We start from the raw sequence: 26,152 nt of genomic DNA, 5'->3' as shown, positions 1-26,152 counted from the left end.
TGAGATGCCAGAAGTTCCTCAAAATATGGACAATTATGTAAGGGCTTGAAGTCCCGAAATATGTATAGAAAATTGTAAAAATGTCCATACAATGAGAATATGTGATTTTGGCCTGAAGTTCAAAATCTAACAAGTGTGGAGAACCTAAAGTTCCAAGAGTTAAATGGACAACCTTTGAGGTATTATTGCAAATTGTGGTACACCACAAATTTTCTTGGCATAAGAGAATGATGAATTTAATAAAGTTCGATTTTGTTATAATCGACACCTCAAGGAAGAAATATATTTTGTGAATCCGGTTGTTAAGAATACACCGTGAAATGGATAATATCAGTATAAAAAAATCAAATGATGAATTGAGGCTCCCCACATATTTTGTTACATCTGGGCCGGAAGCCCATGGATCCAAATATATGAGAGATCCTAAAACTTGAAGTTGTGGGTATATAGTAGTTAATGTTCTTCACTACTATATTGAGATATTATCGTAGCTTTTATTCAATTCATATTTCATGTCCATTTGAAAATGGCTAATAAATTATGAGTTTGGGTTTAACCCAGACCAAAAGTTCTGGGCTCACATGCATGGAAATATGAGAGATTTGATGTGGTTATTTGAACCTATAAGGCACAAGGTTCCAGACCGTCATTTTGAAAAGACGTACAAACCACATATGCAAGTTTAAGAATGTGCGTAATTATTATTATAAAAAGGAAAGGAACATACAACAGATAGATTTTTACACCTGCAATGAAAGCGCAGGCCCTGTAAAATCTATAAAATTACATTATGTTCTGGAAGCCTCTGAAGGAAGAGGACGGCGCTTCTTAAGCCTAGCCATGAGCCTCTCATGGTCTCCCAAAATTTTTTCATTTGAGACCTGCAGCATGTCTAGCTTTCTCAGTGTATCTGCAGAGTACGAACTCACCAGTTTCAACAAGGAATTATTCTCTCCTTTGAGTTTCTCAACCTCTTTTTGAGACTCATGAAGCATTCTTTGAAGAGAATAATTTTCAGTTGTCAGCTTCTGAACCTCGTTTGCTCTAACACGCAAACGATCAGCCATGTTAGAAACAGAAGCAGCACTCTGAATGCTAAAAGCCATTGAGTCATCAATAGCTTCTTCCTCAGACCTCCCTGTCAACAGCATTTCATCCATTGGAGTAATGAAATTCCTAGCTACTATGACAGCAGTAGCATCATTCATCATCACAGAATCATTAACTGTGAGATGACGATTTTGGGATACAAAGGATGGACGCCAAACTTTGGGGTCACTGGTTGTTGTGGGAGCATCATTTAAATTGAAATTATTTGGGCAGGAAGAAGAGGAAGCCATTTTAAGAAGGTTTCAAAGAAAGTTTTACAGAAACTAAAGTTTCAGAAAATGAAGGAAGTTGAGTTGAAACGCAGTTGCTCCAATCAAGTTTTGCAAAGGCAATATCTATAGACTAAAATGTGGCAACTTTTCAGGATTCCAATATCTTCTCGAATCCCCACATTATCTTTTTCTTTCGCAAGAGTCCAAAACTTCACGCGGCCTCTGATAATGCCTGTCGGCACTTTCGGCGTTTTCAAGTATTATTTTCAAAGCCGATCTTGCTTTCCGGATTTCACGGAGCTACTTTTTCAAAAGTATCCCGAGAATCTCGCAATTTTCCCATGGTTAATTTGAAATTCACCGGTTCTACCTATTCATTGTATTTGTGTATAAATGTGTTACTAACGAAATTTTCTTTGTAGAAGACATCCAGTTTTCCCATACAAAATGATGCTATATCTACTTGTTTTTCTTATCATTAAGCACTTAATATGCCTGAGAAGCAAGACTATATCTGATCATCCATTCAGGAAGCAAGACTATCCCTGATCATGTTTCTGCAAGATCAGGGAATTGTGAAGGCGGCCTTGTGCTCTAATCTCCTGAGGTCCTTCTAGACTAGGAGAATTGAGAGCTTGTTTTCTGCTCCCACCAGCTTCCTTCCTTGATTGATGAGCTGCTTGTCTGCTCCCACCAGCTTCCTTCCCTGATTGCTTACCTTATCTTGCAATCAATATCACAATTTTTTTTTGCATTTTTTCTCTTTTGCAGCTCTCTGTTCATAAGAGATTTTATTTCTTTAGAATGAACATCTGAAGAAAGAATCCATGAAGTGATCCTAACTCTGAGGGTTATTTGTTTTTGACAGAGAAAAGAATTGTGATTTTTGCTTTTGCAGGATATAACTAGATCATCAAGCACTACATTTACTGGGCCGATACAAGCTTGAATGATACTTGAGAAAAGTTTCTCCCACCTAAGGATGTAAGCAATACTTGTGTTATTTTATGCTTATATACTTATTTGATATTTTATCTTGAAAGGTAACCAAATGGGGAGATAAGTCCATTCCAAAAGAATGGCTTGTATGTATCCATGAATTATTAATGCAAATTTTACAAATTGCAAGTTGGATACATTGATAATACACTGCACAAATTAAAGTCCCATAAGAACAGAATATGGGTATAGCAATGATCAATATGATGCACGCCTGTTGCGTAGCAAATGATGTGGATTGAAGTCCCGAAAGGACAATCCCTTGACATGTCAATATTGATATTGTGCACGCCTAATGCGTTGCAAATTGTATGGGTTAAAGTCCCAGAAATTAATTGACATGTATATATATTAATCTGTAGCATGCCTGCAGCATGACCGATATATGGTTCTAAATGTTCCAACTCCCTAAATGGAGATTATCCACGCCCTACTATAACATAACGCTCCATTGGAGGTTATAATCCACATTCTCACATAATAAAAGCCCCATGCAGTGGCTTGGGTACCCAAAAGCAAAGAAATGCTTATAATTGATGCATGCGCATGCACATGAGAATGGTGGGATCATGAATTGATGAATGACAAATTTTGATTTTGGAGTAGCTACTCAAATCATCAATGGGCTGTGTTGATTGGAACCACGCTCAATTATTAAATGTCGACAATATCATTGGCCAAAATGGAATGAGGCAATTCCATTATAGATGAGAATGAACGTGAAAGAACAAACCCACAGTATGAACCCCAAAATTTGTTAATACTGAAAGTTATACTTGGGTGTTCGGAATAAAAGGGAATATACCTACTTTGTATGACACAATGTTTCTGGCAGAAACAAGGAATGTTGGGTTTTCTCCATATTTATAGATTCAATTGTGCCCCTTTATTGCACATTTACGGAGACCAACATGTTATCTTTAAGGGTTATTAAATGCACGGAGCATATCACCAAAAGTGATTCCCTAAAGATGTATAAATAGCTGGGTTAAAGCTATATAATGTGTCATAAAGTTTAATCCCTTTAAACAAAATCCTTGAAAGGATTGAAATTGCATGAAGCAAGTCCCCGAATGACATGTGCCTGAAGCACAAAATCCGTACTCAATACTAATATGCATAAATTGCCTCAGTGAGTACATTAATATGTTTGCAAACACATTAAAGCTTCTCAAGAGTTCCAGAAATATTTGTCTCGACTGAAAGATCGAGCATTATGCCAACGAGATTATTGCTTATACTAAGAAAGTATTGAAGCATTTTTATGAGGATTATCCGTTGGACACTTTAAGGATTTTCCGGAAGTATATTGGACCGGACATCATATTTTCCAGATAGAGCTCAACTCCATCACCATCATTTTGGGATGATGTGAGGCATATTTGATGCTATCTAAGCATAACACCATATACGGGCATATTTTTGAGTGAAATTATAAATAGCCCAAGTGTTATTAGATATGCGGACTCTGGAAATCTCTATGGTCGCTTACTGGAAACAGTTAGTCATGAAGTTTTCAGGGGGAGATATTCATCAGGGGGAGCATGGTATTCATAAAGACTTTCATACACTGTACTCTTTTTCCTTCATCAGGTTTTTATCCCACTGGGTTTTTCCTGGCAAGGTTTTAACGAGGCAGTGTTGCACGCATGTCAATATACACAGAATTTATGTTACGCATGGTTATGTACTCTTTTTCCCTTCGACCAGTTTTTGTCCCACTAGGTTTTACTGGCAAGGTTTTTAACGAGACATATTCCATATCAGTTGTGGCCTCCAAGGGGGAGTGTTGTAAATAATCAAATGTGGAGCCCACATGTTGGAAGGGGGCCCACATGTTGGAAGAAAGTTTTTCCTATTAAATGTTAGAAAGATCAATGAATGCAAAATAGAAGAGAATTGAAACCTTCAATACGCAGATCTCTCTCTCTGAATTCTCTCTTTTCTCTTTTCAGTTTATAACAATAGGTTGGTTGTCATTAGGGATTTTTAATCAATAATGCTCTTTTCTTTTTTGCCCTTGGGGTTTTTTATTCTTGTATTGTTTTATTATTTCTTTGTTCTTTGATTAAAATTGATTGAGAAAAAAAGTATACAAGGGTAGTTATTATGGTTGGAATGGCAAAGGATCTAAGCCAAAATAAATAAATTTGTCCATGAAGTGAAAGATATATCCGTGTAAAACAATGAGCTTAAGTACGAATAATCCACACGCAAATTTGTTGACCTTTCGAATAATAAGCCAAATTTGCACATGGGATGACACCGCAGTGGAAAAGTGGGCCATACTCTCCCCCTCCCCCAAAATGCACCCCGGTTCGATTCACGTAGGAGACATTGATATAAGAAGCTGTTTCTATATACAAAATGAGTGATGTATTGTAATGCATTCAAAGAAATGCAAGAAGACTAATTGAAATTACAGTAAATATTTGCTTCCAAATCTACTAGTGTACAGGGTTAGAAACAAAGTATGCCTCCAAAATGCTACTGGAAATCTGGCAACCTGTTTCTCTCTACTTGCTATAGCTGTCTCTCTACATAAAAAAAAAATTTCTGATAATGTACAATTTTCTTGTCTCTCTACCTAACAGTGATCCAATTTTCTGATGACTCCAAGTGACTCTCAGTCTGCTGCGTTCTTGTGCTTCTGTTTGCTTCATCACAGCACTTTGAGAAAGGATTTCTGCTCGGGATGCTCGGGAAATCATCGCGATCGCGAATCCCCATTCCATGATCTGATGAGTAATCAGAGCCCTCCTCACAAATTCCAATGTCTAGAGTACTTGCAGGTGAGCAAGCCACACCCTTTCTTGAAACTCTCATTGAATTTCCTGATACAAATGGATGGTTAAGCAATTCCTCAGCAGACCACCTCCTTTTCGGGTCTCTCTCCAAGCACCTTGCTAAGAAATCCATCCCCTTATCTGAGAAATGTCTTGGAAACTGAGGCTTCTCATTGCCACAAGCAATCTCCAAAACAGCAGCCACCGGATTCGAAGCCTTGGTACCCCAAGGAGGCCTGCCAGTAGCCATTTCAATGACAGTGCATCCTAATGACCAAATATCCAAAGCGAAATCCAGCCCTTCATTTCTCAAAACTTCAGGAGCCATCCACAATGGAGTCCCACCAATAGATTGCACAGCAACCTGCACGGAAACCCCATCAGCCTTTGAGTCCTTTAGCCTCTTAGCAGAGCCAAAATCCGCCAGCTTCACATTCCCGGAGGAGCCCACGAGCACATTCTTGCACTTGAGGTCACAATGCACAATCCCATTTTCATGAAGATACTTGAGACCACGAAGAATCTCTCTGGTGTACAAACGAACCACCTCTTCCTCCAATGCACCACCAAATATCTGTGACACATCTGACAAGCTACCCCCTGCCATGTACTCCATGAACACATTGATGCATTTCCCTTCACCATTTTCCTTCCCCAGGCATCGAACAACGTATTGCGAATTCAAACTCTCGAGAATCTTTGCCTCATTCTCCAGAGCGTGAACTCCATGCCCAGACACTGCAGATTTCACAGCAAAAAGTGCTCCTGTGGCTTTGCTCATGGCCAAATGGACACTGCCAAAAGCACCAGATCCAACCAGTTTGCCCTTCATCCATGCACCAGGCAGAGATGATGTGCATTGATCAGAATTTGAAGCCATGCCTTATCTTCTTTGAAGGAGTATTGGTTATTATTAGATATCTTGAATTGGGCACAAAAACCCAACTCAAAACATGAAATTCTGGTCCCTCTAAATGCATGCAGAGTAAATAAATAAATAAAACTAAAACTCATCTGTTTACAGAGTATTTAAGAAACCCACAAGAAGAAAAAGGAAAACAGGTTGATGAAAAAACTTGTCAACAGTTCCAGAATGAATGGAAACATATATAAACAAGGAGTTATTTTGGCCTTAAACTGAAAATTCAATGACAAAATAACTTCTGCTTTGATGGCAGTCGAATTTTCAAAGATATAATGATGGTAGAGCGGTTTCCCTTCAGATGGAAAACCGCCCTAGCAGTAGCAGTGGGAGATTCCTCCCTCCTCTTTAGTCTTTACTAACTGAGAAGTTTGGTTTTCTTCTCCTTCTTGTTACGTACAATTTATGTCCAGGAGAAGAAAATTTGAAGTGGGGTTTTGAATTTATAAATATCAAGTCTGATGGGGAAGAAATAACGGTTGGCCATCCAAACCTTGTGGAGCTCCTGGAGCCTCATTGGACAGGGCCACAAGAAGCATCAAAGAAAGACCTAATGGGTACCTGCCACGTGGCAGAAACTAAAATCAAATTCATATTAGGCAGAAAAAGAACGGCTATGAGACACTGAATTTCTCGCCGTTCATTCTAAGGAAACTGCTTTCTACATGCCGCAAGCGTGTCTAATACTTGAGAAATATATTTTCATTTCAAAACACCAGAAAACTGGATGCTTAGACAACATTTTTTTCAGGACAATATTCTAAACTACTTTATGAGGAGGGGGATTCAAACTGAACTATGAGGAGGGGGATTCTAACTTAGAAAGCATCAATACTGAGAGGAGAATTCAAACTCGAGTGCAATGGAGCAGGCACACTACCACCACTACAATAAGTTTTGTTTTTAATGTAAAAGAGACCACAAATTTTCCGAACTCATCTTTTTTTGTATAGCACATCTAGCAGCACGGTGCCTTCATAGGACATGAGTAATCCCAAAAAGATTTCAAATCCAATAGTATACTGTATATAACAGAAGCCTATTTGCTTTCTTGTTACTGAATGACACAACATCACTATACATAGCATATACATGAATTTATAACAACAATCAAGATTCAAGATGTGCTATAATACTGGCAGAAATTTCACTCATATCCACAACCTCTTGCAAGTATAATCAAAGACAGCCTGTAAAATACTTCTTGATTCTTCCTCTTGCGGCAACTTTAAAAGCTGAGCAACTTTTGCAAATCCAACCTTGTGCCTATGCAAAGAACCTTCATCCGCTTCTAATTTCGTCTCCTGCTTGAACAGTGCCGGCTTTGATAATGCCCAGTGCATCGACCAAATGGCCAGAGGGCGCATGTAAGCTAAAGATCTGAATTCGCCACTGGTGGTCCAAGCTTCAGGTGTCTGAAAAGCGTATCTGTTGATAAGATAGTAGAGAGTTAAGAAGCAAGAAAAGGACCTTTGATTTTATGTTAAGACTTTTACCAATCTTTAGCTCGCTGGTTACCAAATTGTAAAGTTAACTCACCCAAGACCCTCTTTGGACCACGCAGCTTCGTAGACTCCACCTGCAGTATGAAATGCCATATCAATCATATCTTCATGGATCATCGTTGCAGCAACAGCATATGTGACTCCGGACCATATTTCTCTCGACTGCATTGACGACATGTCAACCTTTCCATCAGGTAGCATCCCGTTAACAGCCCCTTGTCTCCCATCCTTAAATTTTAGGACATTGTAAGTATAAACCTTTTCCAGTGCACTTCGTGCCTTGTCTTCATCAACAATTGGTAAAAGACCACAAGCCCTGGCATACCTGCAAAGTAGCTAGACAGTAAGTCTTAATTCAGGATTTTTATCTAGTTTGTTTTCAAAGTATCTTTTTCTATGGGAAGAGAAACAAACTAGGGGAAATTTATTTAACTGTATTCTCATATCAATAGGGAAACCTAGGGTAAGATTACAAGGGATTGCCTAGTTATATAGGTAGGCTAATTATTAGCTTTGTGTCTATGCCTAAATGGGTGCTTACATGCCAGTTTATGCTCTAACCAAGTGCTAAATTATCTGACATGTAAACAGACTTACAATTATGGACATTGTTTTGTTTTGAACTTTTCGTGCTTTTCGTGCTTTTCATGGAAAAAGTTTAGACCATTTCTGTCTTCAAACAATAAGAAAATAATTTAAATGTGTGTAAGCAGAGCTCATGTATGTTTGTGTTTGTGAAAGAACTCTTTTAATTAACATGCGCAACATATCTAAGATGTTACTTCAGTCACAACAGACCATTGTCCGGCCAATTGATCAGCTTGAATTGATGAACTTGAACTTTGACCACTGTTGTCATAATTAAAGTAAGATCCATTCCATAATTTCTCATACACAACTTTTGCCTTCTGAAACTTGCCCCAAAAATAATCCTCCGAACCCTTGTCGCCTACTTCTCGTGCCATGGCTGATGCAGCCTGCAATGCAGCTAACCACAACCCACCACTATATGCACTCACACCAGATACGGACCATGTATCATAAGTCTGATCAGGGAAGCCATCATTCTCAATCATTCCATCGCCATCCTTATCAAATTGTTCCATATAAGCCATTGCAACATAAACAGAGGGCCAAACGGCTTGTGCAAACTTCTTATCACCAGTAGCAACCACATCCCTGTAAACTTGGAGAACAAACTTGGGATTCAAGTCTTTCCACCTATCTGTGTTATACAGGTTGTAAGCATTTACTTCAAACCAGGGGTCATGGAGGCCGATATCATGAGGAACAGCTCCAAGAACCTTTCTTTGGACCCATTTTCCATCATGAAGAAGTCTCATCTTACTGGGGTCATGCATCATTACTGCTGCTGCAAAGTCTCTTTGGATGCTGAGTTGAAGTTTTGGAAATAGCATGACTAGTGCAAAAGATGAGTAGAAATGGACATCGTAAGTGTTCCACATCTGATATTCAATTCCTTCCAAATATAGAAATTGACCAATGTTTTCTTCTCCCTCCTGAAGCAGATTTGTTCCAAATGCAGAGTTTGATGCTATGGGCGTGTGAACTTGCTCAAGTATTGATGTCATCCTTCCAAGAATGTCAATAGCAGTGTCATTTTGAAGGGGTACATCAATGATGCTTTTCAAACCTAATGAGGACCTATCAAGAGAAAACTTCCTTCCTCCAATGCTTGTTAAACTATGCACGGGAGGTGAGCCATCTGAAAAAAAAAAAAAAGGTTATTTGAAAGAAAGATGAACTAATGTTTCATTACAAGTGTCAAATTTCACTGGAGAAAATTGCAAACTCAAAAAATACCCGTCCAAACTGTGCCCCCGGAATTAAGATAATAGAGCTCATTGAACAGGGTGATGGGGTACCTGCAGAGAACCTTGACAATCTTAGGAATCTGAAAAATGCACAATCAGATTTCACATCTAAACTCACCATTCAGGAAGTCTCTTGTCATCAAGAACTGGTCTTTGCCATGATTCGATCTGGGACTCCCAATGGTGATGCTCTATATTTCAAAGGAAAAAAAAAAAAGAAATGTAAGGATCACAATCAATAGATAATATAACAAAGTAATGATGAATTAGCATTTCCTAGTTAAAGGAGCAGGAAGTTACACACTCCTATATATGACCAGTCACCAATATACTATGTGACCATTAGAACAGGGTAGCTTGGAACAATGTTCCTTTAGGGCTGGATGATGACACAGGGATTGTCTAAGAATGCATCAACCTAACCCATCAAATTGGGTACAATCACATTGACCAATAAGGGTTGCAATACTAAAAGAGGTGTCATGCATCATCTTTCAAATAAAAATTCTGAACTCAGCAATCAAGGAGTGGAGGAGCGAATATTTTCATCAATGATACTTATTGTGTTTCTAATGTCACTGTGCAACAAAATGACACAAAAAGCCAACAGAATTTTGAGAAATACAAAGAACTGGCATATGATTTGCCCTAACTGAAGGGGTAAAAGCTTAGTTGAGTAAAGTTGAGTGTGAGGATAATGATCAAATTTAAAATTGCAATGTCATTCATAACGAACAGCCTTAATCTCAACTTTTGACCACCATATTAAAAATTTAACCAAAAATTGACCAATATGAAATGTAGACAATCAACCATTACCAAGAATAGCATCATGAGCAATATTTGCAACAGCATCCCCGTGAGTGCCATAGAATTTAGTGTAACGCCTGATCATAAAATTTAACAGCATGTAAGCATTATTCTCACTGTATCATAACTTTCACCCAAGTGTTTGGCCACACCTGTGATATGTCTTCCCACCCATGAATTTTACTTCTGGGCAATCCCATGCCAATGAAAATGTTACAGTACGTACTCCATCTGGTGGAACTGTCACAGACGCAGCAATGGCTGCCCCAATAGATGACCCGGGTTCTGAATCTGATGACGTTTCTGTGGAATTAAGACGGTCAAAGGATCCATGCTGTTACAGAAGAAGCAGGAATAGCAAGTTTTAAGAAGAATAAGCATATTTCAGATATACCAAAATAAAAAGGGCCTCCTGCCCAGCACAATTTCCTTCAATAGCATCAAATGATATTAAAATTAAAAACTCACAATCCATAAAAAAATAAAATACTTAAAGGCTAGTCCCACAATGGGAGAGAGAACAAAAATCCAAAGTTGAGCATGGAGTATGAATGCCTGCAAGACATTCCTCTGTGGCCATATTGAGCACTTGGATCCAACAAAGACTTTGAACATTGAGCAAGTTTTCCTATTCATACTGAGTGACGTTTTAATTGGCATTCACCAAAAAATTTAGACTTAGCATTTAAAAGAAACCAGATAGTTGTTATGGCTCCAGAAAGAACTAAAAAGTTGCAAAACAAGAAAACTTATCAACCATTTCGGGGTACTAATATGCTATAAGTAAACCTTATATATAGACCGGATAATGGCACAAGCGCAGGCTATCATTAAAAAGAGTGAATCTAACCTTAATAAACTACTTTCTTGTAATAACTAAAATAAAGTGAAAATTGGAAACAAAAGTTTATGGTAAAGAAAAATTCTCTCAGCAATAATTGCTGGAAAATACTAATCAACAGCTTGCATAGAATCCAGATTCCTAAGGGGAAGGAGACGTACCCCTAGTACGCCTAATGCTAAATGCAAGCTGAAGACAGTGAAACATTCTATGACATGAAAATGTGCATAATCTACTGACCTCTTTTATCTCCTTCCACATGTCCTCAGCTGTGATATCCTTGGAGTCACCAGATATCACAAAGCAAGGGCACTCTGACACATGGATACCATCAGTCTCCTCTGCTGCTATTGCAAATGTCACCGGAGGTAGACCATTTGCAGTCCTGGATTGGCAAATAAAGGGTGTTAAATGTAGAGAAATATAATTAGCACGTTGTAAATTGAGCAAACCATTTCAAGAATCTTTTTCAATCTATATCAAGGAAGGGAACTTGCTTATGATGTAGAAGTACGCCATGCACGCCGTCCTTTATCCTAACAGGTTAAATGGTATTGTGGGTTAGAACAAATTATAGGTATGGTGGTAAGCAATCTTTAATATTAAGAGATACATCATCAAACATATATATCCATCCATTTGTACACGTACACATTCATGTTATTTCAAAAATCAAAAGTTCAAATTGGAAATACCAAAGAGAAGTCAATCTAAGGACAAGATTCTTACACTGCTCTTGAATTGAAGTGATGACCAGAAAATTCAGAAAGCCCTCCAACAGAATTCTGAATGGGACATGACAAAATGATTTTGAATAAGTATTAATGGCTTCTCATGTGTCATACTCTTTCAAGAAAAAAAACTAAATAATATAGACTCAGCTACTTGATCCAAGTACGATGCATTGAAAAAGTAATAGAATATTAGTATGTTGAAAGTGATGAATCAAAACAGAAACTTGGGCTTCTGTATAGGAAGTAAATGGTGGCTGGGGGTGGGATAAGTCTTGGATTCAAGATTTCCAAACAAAATGAAAAAGAGAAAAGGCAGATAAAAAAAATTACACAAACAAAAATGACTTACTGCCCATGTGAAAAGCAGTGTGACATCCGCTGCAGTCTTTCCAGAATTATATAGCTGGAGGGAGGAAGAGAGAGAGAGAGAGAGAGGGAGAATTATTGATACAGCTGTGTCAGATTTTCTGAAAACATATTTGTAGCAGAATCATTCTTACTGTGAAAGTAAAAACTGAGACGGGGAAGCTGCTCTCCTTGTAGTTATGGGGAATAAAAGGTGAAATTTGACGACAAACTATTTTGAGAGCAGGGTCAGGTTCACCTGCATCAAAGAGAAAAAGATGACCAATGAAGGAGATAATAGACTCAGAAGTATAAATATTTAATATCTATATTACCCTCATAAACAGACCAAGCCCGTGGAAAAAGAGCATGATATGTAGAATTATCCCCGTTCAGATTCCAGTCCCAAGATCCAATCCCTGAAACTTCACTCTCTCTGTTTATGCTCACGAATATCAGTAAATTCATTCTTAGGGTTTTTTTTCTAGAAAAATTAAAATAAATAAATAAATTTGTATTGTTTCATTTTTAAGAGCTTACTTGAGAACCTCCGGTCTCCTCGGGCAGAGCACAGTAGAGTATTTTTCACCATTGGTGCGGGAAACAAATACCTGACAAAGCATTTGCATCCAGATTTATTAAGGAAAAAACTGTTATATCATTTTAAAGGAAAAAGGAAAAAGCAAAAAGGTAAAGACTATTGCAAACTATTTGGTTAGAATGATGATGAAATCGTATAAGAAGATTCCATAAGGGAAAAGAGCAATTATCGCAAACTGTTCGGTTACAACTTCAAATGATGATGAAATTGTATGAGAAGGTTTCAGAAGAGAAATGAGCATGTTTATGGTGCTAGCGTTCAATAACATTCTTATAGTAGAGTATCTCATTGTTAGATTCTGAATTTCTGACAAATAGAGAGTTCTCAAACAATGAGATACATAGATATCATTAGTGAAGAAATTCCTCGAGATGGCAGGCAATGAACTTTTCTGCTTTTGTTTTATTTTTTCTATTAGAATCCACTTACAGAAAATTGATCTGCTAAAACAGGTTTCTCTTCAAATTTTCCGGGGAACAGTTGCCAGCGCTGAAATTCACCACTATAACTTCTTCCAATGCTTCCTGCCCTGATAAAGCAAACAAAAGGATCATATATAATACAAGGTACTTGCAAATGATTGATACAGATTCACTACTGCAACAAACACACAAATAAATAGATTTGGAAACACCGAAAGTTCTCTCAGTGACAAAAAGTCAACATATAGACTATGCAGTTCCTTGCCAAAAAAAAAGACTATGCAGTTCCATGCCAAAAAAAAGACTATGCAGTTCAGGTAATGTATTTAGCTTCCTGTTAAAATTTCATAGCACCTTGTCAAGTTGAACAATATATTTCATCAACCAAAAATGAACCTTCAAATATGATACGCAAATAAAAGCACGTTTTAATTAGCTAAACTACACAAAAGTAGAAAGCTTCAAACAAATACAATGAAGAAAGATTGAAAACTTACCCAATACCACCAAGTGGGACACCATGACTAGATGTTAGAAGGCGCTTAACAAATGGATTAATGAAAGCTTCCTGCAGGAAAAAAGAAAAAAGAAAAAAGAAAAAAAAGAAAGAAACAGGTGCAACCGTGGCAGGAAGGAATTCAATTAGATACATTACTTAAATAAGAAATCTTCAAAGTAACTAAGCTCCATTTTTCATAATGAACATTACTCTTCCATTGGCAGCTTCCTCTCGTAGATGACGCCAAAGGCGAACACCTATTGGAGCCTATCAAAACAGAACAGGAAATATTGTTGACAGAAACAATAAGAGAACGAAAAGGTCAGATATTAAAATGGCAGTCGGTGACATGCTGCATCAACAAGGCCTAAGGAAAACAAGTGTCTAGCTCTAGGATTATCTAATCTAAGTTTCTAACTATTACATATCCGACTATTGAAATTTTAGATTTAATTTAATAATAAATTGTAGATCAATTCCAAGGAAAACCAGGTGAAATTCAAACCCAACATCTTATAATGAAATAGAATAGCGAATCATTTTCTCTTTGGCCAAAAGAAAATATACATTATCAATAATATGTCAACAAGGTGAGCATGTTTAGTCTAAGCCCAGACCTAAAATTCTATACGAAATATCTCCAGTTGATACATCTTTTGTTCATGTTCACACGCTGTGTACTTGAAACATTCTATATTGTACAAAAGAACGTTAACCTTTTCCAAATGAGTACATAGTTAAGTATTTGTACCTGAAGATATTAGCAAGCAATCATATGACTTCTATGGTCTTTAAATAGAAATTCAAATTTAAAAGTGCAAACTTACCATCTGAATGATCTCTTTTAAACTTAGAGTGAATGGCAAAGGATCATTTCCCTTGCTATTTAATTTTCGTTTCCAGGTCAATGACGTAGGCTTCCCAGGGTCAACCTTAATCCAGATATACAAAACAAATTACAAATTAGAGAGCATCTAAAGGGAGAAAGCTTTCAAGTCACAAACAAATGTCAACTAACAGTCTTAGGTCACTTGCGAAATCTCAAAATTACATCACACTGACTATGTTATCACCTTGTAAAGTAATCAAAGATCTACAATGTTCATAGTGGCACATACCAGCATTCCCCAGTGATAGAATCTAAGTTTTTTTCTTATATTTTCATATTTGACAGTTCATGGCTTCAAGAGTACAGGCATGAACACAGTGGGTCTTCAATATTAAAGGGTGAAATGATAATCAGCCTTACTTTCTATACTTGAAGACATTGAAGAGCCAAACTTATTACCATTACTTCATATTTTAGCACAATTACGTTATCACACCTATCCTCCTCCTCTAATATGCACAAGAAACAGTGATGCCGAAACTAGCCCTCTAAGACATATTCAGCAGCAGTGTATAACTGGACCAGGACAAGCGTACGTCATATTCTCATGACAAACCAGAATTTCACAAATACTCACATGTGTTTGGAGAGAATATGCAAATTCAGTAATTAGCCAAACAAGTAGACATAATAACATCTTTCGAAGAATGTAAGGACAAGTTAAAAGTTAAAATCTTTCATACACATCAAGAACAGGTTTAATTGCACTTGTTTCAGATAAGAAGGGAACTTCGATAAATTACTTCTTACAGTTACAGTATATGATCTGTGTACATAGCCTACCTTGTCAAATGAAGAATCAGAATCCTCTTTATCTCTTTCAACAAACCCATTCTCCAATATCTTCTTCTCAAGCATATTTCCTGTATCAAACAAAGAATTATTCAATCAAGCAGAGCGCATTTACATGAGTAACTCGATATTTTCTGCCAGTTATTATGTGCTGCCTTGAATTAACAACATCAATATAAGTATTGAAATTGCAGCTACCATTTAACTCCTATATGTTTGTAACTATGAAATGCTCTTTTCCATTATCTCATCCAGCAAATTAAGGTACTACAATTATGCTAGAGAAACTTTTTTCAAGATTATCAAAATTATAGTATTGTAACCAGATGGTCATTTTTTAATCACAGAAGCAACCCCGTTTGTTTGACTTTAAGTGAGCACTCTGCAATGCCATTATTATAACTCAACTTGATTTCAACTTGATTCATGGTCAGTTTTCTTGAGTAAAATAGACAATGAGGAACTGAAATTCGATTTTAAATTCCAGAGGCCTCAATGCCACACCAGCCAATGCTTGCTGGTTCCGCAGAATTGACATTTCCAATTCAGGCAACCAAGAACTGCCTTAAATTTAAAAACACAAACAACAACACACAAACATAAATAAAAACCCAATTGGAAAAAATAAAATTCAAGAATTTTTAACTATTTTTAATAACCCATTTCACTGAATATTCCATTTCACTGAATAATCATCTGATCACTCTCATGACAAAGAAACACAAACATGCATGACAAAAACAGACACATGCGTGTCGTGCACATATCAAATGAGCACGCAGTCTAAAGAGCATGCAATCGGATCAAAGGAAGCCATTAACCCAGCAATATAAATATACAAAAAAGATGAACCATATATCTAGCATGTTTCTTCCAACCCACCAATGCAAAATTATCAACTTGAAAAAATGCATGACGAACAAAATGGCATCTAACCTGACAGGTATCAGACTGGAACTCCAACTGGGTTCACAGATGCAGAGGGGCTCCGCAAATGACAGATGAGAAAGTGTGAGACAGTTGTTGATCTTAAAGGCCCTTTGACCGTTCTGCATGTGGAAAATGGCCAGTCTTATATTATTAAGGACAATGATGTCATTTTGAATTGTGGTTGTTTATTTTTCTTTTTTCTTTTTTAATTATCTCATGAGGTTTTGTTTTGGTTTTTTCTTCTTTTTTTTTCTTCTGTGTGTTTGGTTTGGTGGATGGATGAGGTGTGTCTTTTTTCTTTACGATAACATTTATTTTTCTTGACGTTAACATTTGTTTTGAATGAGACTTTTATGTTCTTTTCTGAAAGAAAAAAATTGACTCTTTTACAACTTTTATAGATAAATAAAGAAGAGGTCTTAAGTTGTAAATTTTTTATTATATTATTTTATATTTCTGTCATTTTGGGAAAAGGAGGAGATGCTTCCGGCTTTCTCATTTTGGCAAAGTAGCTTTCTTCAAACTCATGCCAGAGGAGGAAGGTGACCATGAGGTGTCTTTAAGGATTTGCAATCATGCATGTTTATTGCTTTAAATTCGTAGCTCATGATTTCTTTGTTCCTGTCATATTGTGATTTACTTCTCTAAATCAAGAAGATTTGATGTCCTAAATCAATTCTTGCGTAGAAAATCCTAAATCAATTCTTGCGTAGAAAATAACTCATGCCAAGCCAATTCCCCAATCAGTTCACAATCCTTTGGTTTGAAGTTAGATTTAATGGTGCACATATCACATATATTTTCTCATTCTACAAAACTCTGGTACACTCGCGCAACACAATAATTAGTCTGCTTATGAAACTAGGGCAATTTGGGGTAAACAGTGCACGAGAATGGTGGTCTCATTTTTGTGCAATTTTGTTTTTGCTCAACAACAGACCCATGCCCCACTGTTCGGAATGTATGGTTTACAGCCCAATTCCATCCATTAACCAACCAATGAGTTGAGTTTCATGGCCGCCCCAAAACACTATTTTGATGATCCAAACCAGTCCGCTTGATTGATGAAACCACCACAACAGACGCAGAGCGAGGTAATTTAGGGTCTGTCGGTGAATTGGGCGAAAAGAGAAACAAAAGGCGGATGAAATGACAAACTCAAGAACATTTATGTACGAATCTCTGTATTGTATAAAAAATCGAAAAAGACATAAGGAAAATAAATTAAAAGACGAAAGAGGAAAATAGAATTAAAGTCTAAATTAAAAATGTAAATCTGTTCAACCCTTCCCAGTCTACAAGCTTTTGAAGACAGTTTGTCTTGGTGTCTAGACCAACATTATGAATAATCCATCCGGAAAAGGAGAGGTAAAAACGTCAATAAAACGAAACAAAGCTGGCAGATAAGCTAATCTCATCTCATCCAACTGCAAAATCATGTTTCATGTCAGTGCATTATAGTTTAAAATCAAACAGTACCTAAATAAATTACATACAAGTTGGTATCTGATAATAGAATTGAATCTTCATTTCAGCATGGAATGGAACATGGATGCAACTTAAACTTGCAAATAAAAAATGGTTATAAAAATAGTACAGGAGAGAACAGAAAGATCATATCCACGAATTCCATCAAGCAAGCAAAACCATCACTAATCTGAATAAACTAGAAAACAAACCAAGAATAAAAATCCTTATTCAAAAATCTAAACCCTTTACAATCAGTTTTTCTTTACCACAAAATTGATATTGATATTGACCAGCCGAACTCAGTCCCTTGCATAGTTTTGCTGCATGCTTCTATCTATCTGTGGTTCCATGAATTTGAACTACGGGTGAGTGAGATGATGGAAGGGGACGCATTGGCCAGCCAAGGAGGGGAGGTGATTCCGGGGGTGTTGCATCTCGACTGGGAGAGAAGAGGCTCAGTTCTACAAAGGGTATCCTAGAAGAACCCTCCTCCTTTTCTAAAGTACGAAAAGAAATTGATCCACGCTTTGCTGATACATCAGAGTTTCTACTAGGGCTGATTCCAGAACTTTCTTCCATATGACTCTGGTTAGCAATAAGAGAAATGGTGTCATTTTGATCATCATTAACTCTCCTCCTACTCTCCAAGTCCTGTAGACTCCCCAGGGCTAAAGAATCCGCAACTGGGCAGTAAACAAGCATGCATATACACACCCCGGCACAACATAAAAGTGCAAGAAAAGCCAAGAAAGAAAGAACTTCAAACTGAATGTGCTCTGGTTTAGATAAAACAGAGAAACCAAGCAAAGTAACCCTTAACGGAAGGAAACTTGAAACTGAGAATATCAATGTGTAAACCCTCTTCTGCAGACCCTTATTGATGACCAATTTTAAAATCTGCCTTCCAAGCCAAAACAAGTAGGCAGTTAGAATGATGCCAAAAATCCCAAGGAGGATAGTACTCAGTAAAGGGTAAGTGCAGAGGGCAATGTGATCAGTCTTGTTCACTGTACTTGTGAAGTAGGAAGGCAATTTGCGTAAACTTTCATTCTTGTGGAGCTCGGGTCCAATTAAAATAACAAAGAGCTGAAGAACAAGCATTGGGAGGCAGTAGAAAAGAACATAACCAGCTGTTTTCCCATTCCCCTCTCGGCTTAGAATTCCTGACTCCATTGTCTGCAAGGGCGCACGAAGTAGGAACACGAGGGTCAGAAATAGGCACGGTTCTGCAAACCCCAGGTTTGAGACTATGTAACATTTGCAAAGATTCTCCTGCCATTTCGAGTTAAGGGTATTCAACAGTCTCCCCTCACGTCTCAACAGACTTAAACGGGCAATTTCACCAAAACCCCACCAGATTGCAAACAAGATGAAAGTGATTCGGATAATCCAAGGGCCACTGAAATAACTAAGTTGAATAAAACCCTGGCTACGAATGCGAGAGCGAAAGTAAAACAAGTAAATAATGCAGAGGAAACCAAGAAGGATCAAGAGAGCAACTAGACATATGGTCAACACACCGAGTGTATCGGCAGCAAAGCTCGTCAGGGGCATTACCCGAAACACAGATTCCACGCATGCTCTCTGCCAGCATGGATACAACAATCCTCTGGTAGCGTAAACGCTTCCTTCCCAGAATTAACGAGAACAAACGATGCGGTTTAGGAAGTAATACCAGAAGATTCTCATTGAACTCAGATCAGCTGTATCTATTACTGGAGTTGATGTTTCCACAGAATTACCAAGAACAACCATAAAGCACCAACAATATCTGTAGAATGTTGGGCTCTTAGGTTAGGTATGTGACCTAGATGCACCAACAATACCTGTAACATTAAATGGACGAAGCCATGAGCGCACGAGGATTTTTAAAGGATTGGAAAATAAACATCTTATTGTCATAACTACAGCACTTGAATATTTTACACTAAAATGAAATGACAAACTAAACAAAACCACACCTGTTAAAAGTTCAAAATTCTCATCCTAGAAAAAAAAAAAAAAAAAAAAAAAAGGCTAAAAAGTCTCTTTAATTTGAAACTTCAGCAAATACATGATGAACTATAAAGAACAAGTGCAAAATATGCACACAAAATAAAACAACCTCATACAATATTGTAAAGATATATAACAAGGAGAAGAAATCCTGGACATTTGAGATAAAGCATGAAAAAATAGCTTTTACTCGAGGCAAATAGTAGGCAATTACAGATTCCATGATTTAGTCAGATTTTGCAAGTACCAATTACGCATGATAAATTGTTAGTATAATACATAATCCTATATCCACACACAGTCAATGGCACGCAATTGCTCATTTATCAAGTTAAATTGCACGTTCATTCATCCAATTATCTACTCTTTGAATTGGGACAAATCAGCAGATCACAGGTACACAATAAAAGAAGCAGGGGTGAGATTGCATCACATGCGTAACATACTTTCTGTGGCATTTATGAAAACACAATTATACAGAAAAATCACTCTACAAGAAATTACTCTTCCCCAACTACTTCTGCACGATTTTGTCTGTTTTAATGCTTATAAACATAACAGTCAAACTACAATGTTTGCTCTAACTGCTTATACTCTGATAAAAGAAATTGGGCTATTGCATCTCATTCTTAAACACTAGCGATACTCTACAAAGCTCTATCAACCAGCATTTTTTTTTTTTTTTTAAAGGGGCAAAAAATTAAGAAAGAAAATGAAAATCAAACCTAGAAATTGAAGAACGGTTTAAATGTATAATCTTGTTTCTTTTCTTTTCCTACCATTTCTCAACAACCAAACGGTCCAGAAACATTAAAATCATTGCAAAACAATAAAACCTTGCACAAACATTGTTCCAAATCTAATCCTTTTCAAGAAGAAACACGTCTTATATTCAGCCGCGAGAGTCAAAATATTGACTATAAAATCAATAAACCCAAAATAAATAAATAAAGATGTTACATATCAAAACAACAACAACAACGATATAGAAACCCTAAATTCAAGAACTGATAGCAAATAAGAGTGCCAATTGAAGCAAAAGGGAGATCAATCGAGAGCTTACAAAGCCGAAAATCGTGATCTGGTGAAGTCGAACCGTGAATTGGGGAATCGAACAAGAGGATCAGAAAACCCTAACTTCCACACAGAGAGAGAGAGAGAGGAGGAGGGAGGGGGAAGGAGGGGGAGAGAGAGAGAGCGTAGTTAGGGGAATAGGTGAGTGGGACTTTGTTGGTGACAGGCTGTATCCAGCTGTGTCGTCCGAGCCTCAAGGTTTGGAAACTGAATAAACATTGCTTCGGCTTCTACTCGAACCTACGTGGCAATGTCGTGGCGGCGTGTACGGTGAGTTTCCTTTTCTCCTGTTATGCTGTTTTTGGGCAATAAAGTTTATAATGCGGGGGTCAAAGTGCGAGGCTTTGTTGCGGGGGTTGGCTTAATAGCCGTTGGATTCATCGCGTGGTTTAAGTTCAATGGTCTCCTTATGTTACAACCGGGTTATAATTTCGCCTCCAACTTAGAACCGGGTGGGTGAAACCCAAATTAATAAGAGCTGTACCCGCGAAGTTAAACTTTGAACACCGAAACCCATAGCGCCAAGAACAAAAGCTAAACTGGTTTGGAATCGTTGTGGGAATTAACCAAGGTTGACGCTACCTGAAAATCAGTTAGTTAGAGTAGAAGGGGCGAGGCCGTATTGTTCCTCGGAGCAAAGTCTCGCGATTCTTCCATTCCGGAAGTGACGTGTGTGAATATTCCCCAAGTTTGAAGTGGAATCATTATTTGGTAATCTGTAAGTAATTTAATGGAATTTCAGTTTCAATAAAGTTAGGGCTTTACAACAATTTTTGTGATCAGTGTTGTTCTATTTGGCATTTCGTATCGAGGGTTCAATTGTATTGTAGAATTTACTTTGGTATATGTAAAATAAACCAATGAATAACATGTCAATAAAATATCAGTAACAAAAATAAGGAAAGGATTGTGTGTGCTGCCAGTCGGGTGTTTAAATGCGTGGTTTTACAGGTCGAGAATTTGGAAAATGTTTGTTTTACAGGAGACATTTTGCCGAAATTTCGGTAGAAGTCTCGGCTCAATTTCTTTTAAAATCGGGAAGAAAAGTGTTATTTTAGTAAGTGGGCTAGGCATCGGTTAGATAATGTTCGGTAACAGGGCCTGTCACGGATTCCAAAGGGGAATTCGGAGCGGGTCTTGTCAGCTTTCGCTCTCCCCCCCTCTCAATAAAATTTCTCTGCACCAGTTTGTGAGTTGGTCGAGTTTCAATTAAAATGGTTATCTTCAATCAGCAATGGGGAAAAATAAGTGTTCCCAAGTTTCTCTCTATTTTTCTTCTTCATGGTTTTAAAAACTTGAGGTGCAATTTTTTTTTTTCCAAATTTAATGTTTGTTGAGTAGTTCTTGTTTGCAATTTGTATGTAAAGGTCAATGGCGTATAGAGGGCGTGGACGTGGTGGATTTGGAGGAGGTGGCGGCGGTTTTGGCTATGCCATTCAAGTTCCCTTTGAGGTTTTTCCTGTGATTTTCTCTTTGCTGCAGTTTTTTTCTCAGGACTAATTTACCAAGCAACAATTTGAGTCTTCATCTTGATTTTTGTTGATTTTGAACTAGTGTGATTGCTAAGTGAGGTCTTGCATTTTAGTAATGGCCAACTTTTGAGTAATAGGTTTTTGCAATTGGTTCTGTTTTTAATTTCAATGAATGTATTGTTCTCATGATCCTTCATCTTTGCAGGATGTTGATTTGCCTAATGTCAAAGGTATATTTGATCCAGAGAAGAAGGTAAACAAGGGTCTGAGTGAGGAAGAAAACTAAGTCAATCAAAGTCTCAAGTTTCAAAAAATTTGGAAAGGCTCTCTTTTCTATCTGGAGCAGACCACTGCAAGGGGCTAGCATGATCTACTTTAAAACTCGTTGTTTATGTTTTTTTTTCTATCATTCAGTCATGGGATTGAGCAATCTGTGAAGCATGTTTGATTTGATTTTCCCTTCCTTTTCTGGCTAAGATATTAATCATGGTCGGTTGTGGAGAGCATTCATTCTTTTGGTATGCTTGAAATCATGTTTGTTTGTTTTTTTTATAAGAAGACTATCAACCTTGTAGTGATGCTTCTATGCTGTCTGCAGGTAAAGTTCTGTTGTGAAAGTAAATATGATTCATATATGTTGATCCCTTTAATATTTTTACGGTTGAAGATAAAAGTACATTTTTACTGTGAATCTGAAATTGATCTCACCAAGATTTTATAGTTAGATGTAAGGAGAAGTTCAAACATCCCTCCCAAAACCAACACCCAATCTTATGTTTGTGAACATTATGCAAAGTGGCAAACTATCATAAAAAGTTCGATATGAGTTTCTAAGGTGAATTGTTCTATAGTTTTTTCTGTCAGTTAATTATATTATATTATATTGGTCCATACTGGCATTTTATTTTAATACCATATTGCTTTTATTCTCCTTGTAAATCATTTATTTGGCTTCTTTTGAATTTATACCAGATTATGTTGTGATAGTATTACACTTCTTGAACTTGTGGTTTCAGAGAGGCAAAACATAGAAGTGGAAAGATATTCTGACAGGTTGAAGCCAAAAACCACCATAAGAAGCGGTGCTCTTTTTGTTATGTTGGAGCTCAAGGGATTTCCCCAAGAACTGACTGGAGGTTTGTAATCTGAAAATCATATGAAAAAAAAATGGGACTGATATCCAATGTTCTACTTTGGTTTTGTGGTTTTCTTTTTGCTTTTTACCTACTTGTTGCAATGGTATATCAGGTTCAAGGGCACAGCAACCAGGCCGAAAGAGAGTTCGATGGAATCCTGACTCAGGTCCCATGAGACTGATACTTTGTTTTTCTGTTGTCATGTTTAATCTGTTTTGTTTTTTTTTTTTTTTTTTAATGTCTTTTTTGCTGTACCAACATCTATCTATGAAAAGGATCCAAATGAAAGTTTAAATATGCTTGGTCTTAAAATTTCTTTTCACAGATGGTTTAATTTTTGTATGCATTGTTGATAATTCTTCTCATTTGTAGTGTAATAATGATGGAAAAGAAAAGAAAGAAGGGGAAGGTAAGGATGAAGATGAATAAGAAGAGGAGGAGGAGGCAGAAGAAGACTTCAGTGATGATGATTATCAAAAGGTTCGTATAGGAAATCATGGGTCTTATATATCTATTTGTTTCTTCACCTTATTTATAGGTAATCATTTCAAAATAGTGATAGGTTGTACTTTGTTTATGTTCACTGTTGTGATTTTCATTGCTTATATTTGCCACCTGATTCCTCACTTATTCGTTAGAAGTTCTGTTCACGAAAATTCAAGTTTGGAACTAGGAGGAGTGTGGTTTGTCTGTCCATGTGTGGGAAAGTAATATGTTTTTAATACAACTTTGATCTTGCAGAACCAAGATTTCGATGACGATGATGATGATTTTAATATGGAAGATGATGGTGATGGTAGGAACCTTTCTTTGATACACTACATTTTTCTCGTACTATTTTAACATGGAATAATTGAGCTTGTGGTAAGCTTACGCTGATGGTTTTATTTTAATGATGCAGATGAACCTCTTTTGTAGTGAGACAGTGTTGCATACGAGGCTGCTTAAAACATCCACAAACCTCCCTCATTTCTCTTCCACCAAATGGAGTATCCAGCTATTGTTTGTTTTCTTGTAGGCCTGTACATTCAATTACTAGTTATTTGTTACAAAGCTCTTGCTCTTCCAGGAAAAGATTTCGGTCTAATATGACCATGATTACAAATAGAAAGTAGGTTATGTGGAATCAAAATGTGTAGGTTAGGCAATGGATTCGATTCCCCGTCTTTTTGGTTTTTAATATTAGTAATTAGGGCTTGTACTTTTTTTAAGCTTGCAATCAACCCTAATCTGTTAAATGTGTTAATCTTTCTTTGTTGCTCTCATACGACAAACTTACACAAAAAATTTGAGTGTAATTTTTTTTCATATGCAAAAATAAGTTTCGAAACGCAGCCCATAATTCCACTATGGTGAAGAGGGAAGGGAATAAGAATTTTAAAACGATGGGGGGTTGGTTTACTTTGATATTCGCTAGTTTGTTTCAGCCGCTCATGAGTATTTGAGGCGGGAAGTGATCCACTGATCCTTACTTCTGCACCTATACCCTCTGACGGCGAATTCGTAGAGCATGGTCCACATGCCAGTAAGTCTGGAGCGTTTCTTGTAGAGAAAGTCATTAGCCTATCACTCGCTATATGGGTTCAAATTTAAGGGAGCTAGACATTACGCGGTTCACATGGTGTTAGAACAGATATTTAGTTATATACCCATTCTTAGCACTAAAATTATAAATAAATTCTACACCATTTAATTTCTATAAACAAACTCAAAAAATGACAGATGGCCCTATTGAATTTCATTTTGATTATTAAATTACTTTGATGTCCTATTGAATGTTTTGAGCTTTTTTATGAAGTTTTGGAATTGGGTTTGTTTTAAGAAATCAATGGCAGTTTTGTAATTTAAAAGAAGTTGAAAGTCTTTTTGTCATTTTGAATGTGAAACCTAACGTCTTAGTAGTTTTAAATTATTTGATTTTATTCCATATTTTAATTTTGTTTAAATCTTATTTTTGCACCTCTTTCTATGGATACGATACTTGTATTATTGAGTTATACTGCTACACGACACCTGCATTTGGGTTAGTAAGCACGATTAAAAAATTTCTATAAAATTCTTTACAAGTAGAGATTGAATACACTCAAAGACTCTAGTTGTGCATCGATTTGAAAACGATTCAATCCAATTTAATTTTTTATTGGATTCTAGATTTTATAGTCCAATCCAATCCAATTGAAGCCACTGGATGATTGGTTTATATATATATATATATATATATATATAAAGATAATCATCACATACCAAATTCAATCTGATTTTTTAAATTAAAAAAAATTGTGTACTGAATAGGCATAAATAATTCAAAATAAGCAACATTACAACATGAATTTTGAGATTGAAAGTTAAGATGGTCTTATTTTTTAACCTCAAGAAGGACAAATATGTGTATACAGAAAAAAAATTGTAGTAATGGTTCTTCAAATAAGATCCTACTTTACCTTTCGTCCTTTAACTCCAACAATTGTCACGATTGTCCTTTAATTTGATATCGTGCTGCATCATTAGTCTTTCTGTCAAATATTTTAAATTTTCTGTCAAAACTAAGGGAAAATTGAGAAATTTATATCAAATCTAAATATATATATATATATAGCAAAAGGCAGAAATGGTGAAACATTCAAAATACAAAAAAATGACATTGGTTAATTCAAACATTAAGAATTGAAATTATTAATTACATGAGGATAATATGATAAATTCACTTTTTTATATATTAAAAAACTAAAAAATAAAAACAAAATCAAATAATAAGTTCTCTTTTCTTAATTCT

At 36.6% G+C, this 26,152-nt stretch overlaps 3 protein-coding genes and 1 long non-coding RNA gene across 8 annotated transcripts; 1 reads left to right on the top strand and 3 right to left on the bottom strand.

The window, feature by feature from the left end:
* Positions 1 to 4,685: 4,685 nt before the first annotated feature.
* Positions 4,686 to 6,369, bottom strand: LOC117614256 (mitogen-activated protein kinase kinase kinase NPK1-like). The gene has a single exon (XM_034343003.1). It carries the CDS (start codon positions 5,985 to 5,987, stop codon positions 4,905 to 4,907), a length of 1,083 nt encoding a protein of 360 aa, XP_034198894.1. The 5' UTR covers positions 5,988 to 6,369; the 3' UTR covers positions 4,686 to 4,904.
* A 546-nt stretch (positions 6,370 to 6,915) lies between these two features.
* LOC117632612 (non-lysosomal glucosylceramidase) lies at positions 6,916 to 16,350 on the bottom strand. 2 transcript variants are annotated; one of them, XM_034366154.1, is made up of 20 exons: positions 16,239 to 16,350; positions 15,294 to 15,373; positions 14,449 to 14,553; positions 13,832 to 13,888; positions 13,620 to 13,690; positions 13,130 to 13,229; positions 12,640 to 12,710; positions 12,435 to 12,535; positions 12,255 to 12,358; positions 12,104 to 12,157; positions 11,750 to 11,805; positions 11,518 to 11,556; positions 11,261 to 11,405; positions 10,332 to 10,513; positions 10,189 to 10,256; positions 9,488 to 9,560; positions 9,359 to 9,420; positions 8,333 to 9,260; positions 7,569 to 7,859; positions 6,916 to 7,457 (listed from the first exon to the last, which is right to left on the bottom strand). In XM_034366154.1, exons 2-20 carry the CDS (start codon positions 15,366 to 15,368, stop codon positions 7,181 to 7,183), a joined length of 2,859 nt encoding a protein of 952 aa, XP_034222045.1. In that variant the 5' UTR covers positions 15,369 to 15,373; positions 16,239 to 16,350; the 3' UTR covers positions 6,916 to 7,180. The 2 variants fall into 2 exon arrangements, with proteins under 2 accessions (XP_034222045.1, XP_034222053.1); XM_034366162.1 differs by lacking the exons at positions 12,435 to 12,535; positions 13,620 to 13,690; positions 13,832 to 13,888; ... (1 more) ...; positions 15,294 to 15,373; positions 16,239 to 16,350.
* A 1,387-nt stretch (positions 16,351 to 17,737) lies between these two features.
* On the bottom strand, positions 17,738 to 20,892 carry LOC117614626. The gene is made up of 2 exons (XM_034343501.1): positions 20,761 to 20,892; positions 17,738 to 19,528 (listed from the first exon to the last, which is right to left on the bottom strand). The coding sequence occupies exon 2, from the start codon at positions 19,254 to 19,256 to the stop codon at positions 18,033 to 18,035; it is 1,224 nt and encodes a 407-aa protein (XP_034199392.1). The 5' UTR covers positions 19,257 to 19,528; positions 20,761 to 20,892; the 3' UTR covers positions 17,738 to 18,032.
* Positions 20,893 to 21,264: 372 nt separating this feature from the next.
* LOC117613947 lies at positions 21,265 to 24,644 on the top strand. 4 transcript variants are annotated; one of them, XR_004583811.1, is made up of 7 exons: positions 21,265 to 21,482; positions 22,139 to 22,232; positions 22,449 to 23,379; positions 23,492 to 23,545; positions 23,752 to 23,859; positions 24,121 to 24,175; positions 24,281 to 24,644. It is a non-coding gene; the product is annotated as an uncharacterized LOC117613947 (long non-coding RNA). The 4 variants fall into 4 exon arrangements; XR_004583812.1 differs by having other exon boundaries at positions 21,265 to 21,489; positions 22,139 to 22,223; XR_004583810.1 differs by having other exon boundaries at positions 21,265 to 21,489.
* Positions 24,645 to 26,152: the final 1,508 nt, after the last annotated feature.

Source organism: Prunus dulcis, chromosome 1 (assembly GCF_902201215.1).
Source record: "Prunus dulcis chromosome 1, ALMONDv2, whole genome shotgun sequence".
Classification (NCBI taxonomy): Eukaryota; Viridiplantae; Streptophyta; class Magnoliopsida; order Rosales; family Rosaceae; genus Prunus; species Prunus dulcis.
This window is presented reverse-complemented; position numbering and strand designations above follow the sequence as displayed.

What these genes read in the sequence shown, in the direction of transcription:
- LOC117632612 (XM_034366154.1), bottom strand. Translation starts at nt 15,368, where the DNA reads ATGCTTGAGAAGAAGATATTGGAGAATGGGTTTGTTGAAAGAGATAAA. An exon ending in GGTGGGAAGACATATCACAG is followed by an intron (nt 10,257 to 10,331) that starts GTGTGGCCAAAC and finishes TTTTATGATCAG; the next exon opens with GCGTTACACTAAATTCTATG. An exon ending in CGGGGGCACAGTTTGGACGG is followed by an intron (nt 9,261 to 9,358) that starts GTATTTTTTGAG and finishes TTTTTTTTTCAG; the next exon opens with ATGGCTCACCTCCCGTGCAT.
- LOC117614256 (XM_034343003.1), bottom strand. Translation starts at nt 5,987, where the DNA reads ATGGCTTCAAATTCTGATCAATGCACATCATCTCTGCCTGGTGCATGG.
- LOC117614626 (XM_034343501.1), bottom strand. Translation starts at nt 19,256, where the DNA reads ATGCCCCTGACGAGCTTTGCTGCCGATACACTCGGTGTGTTGACCATA.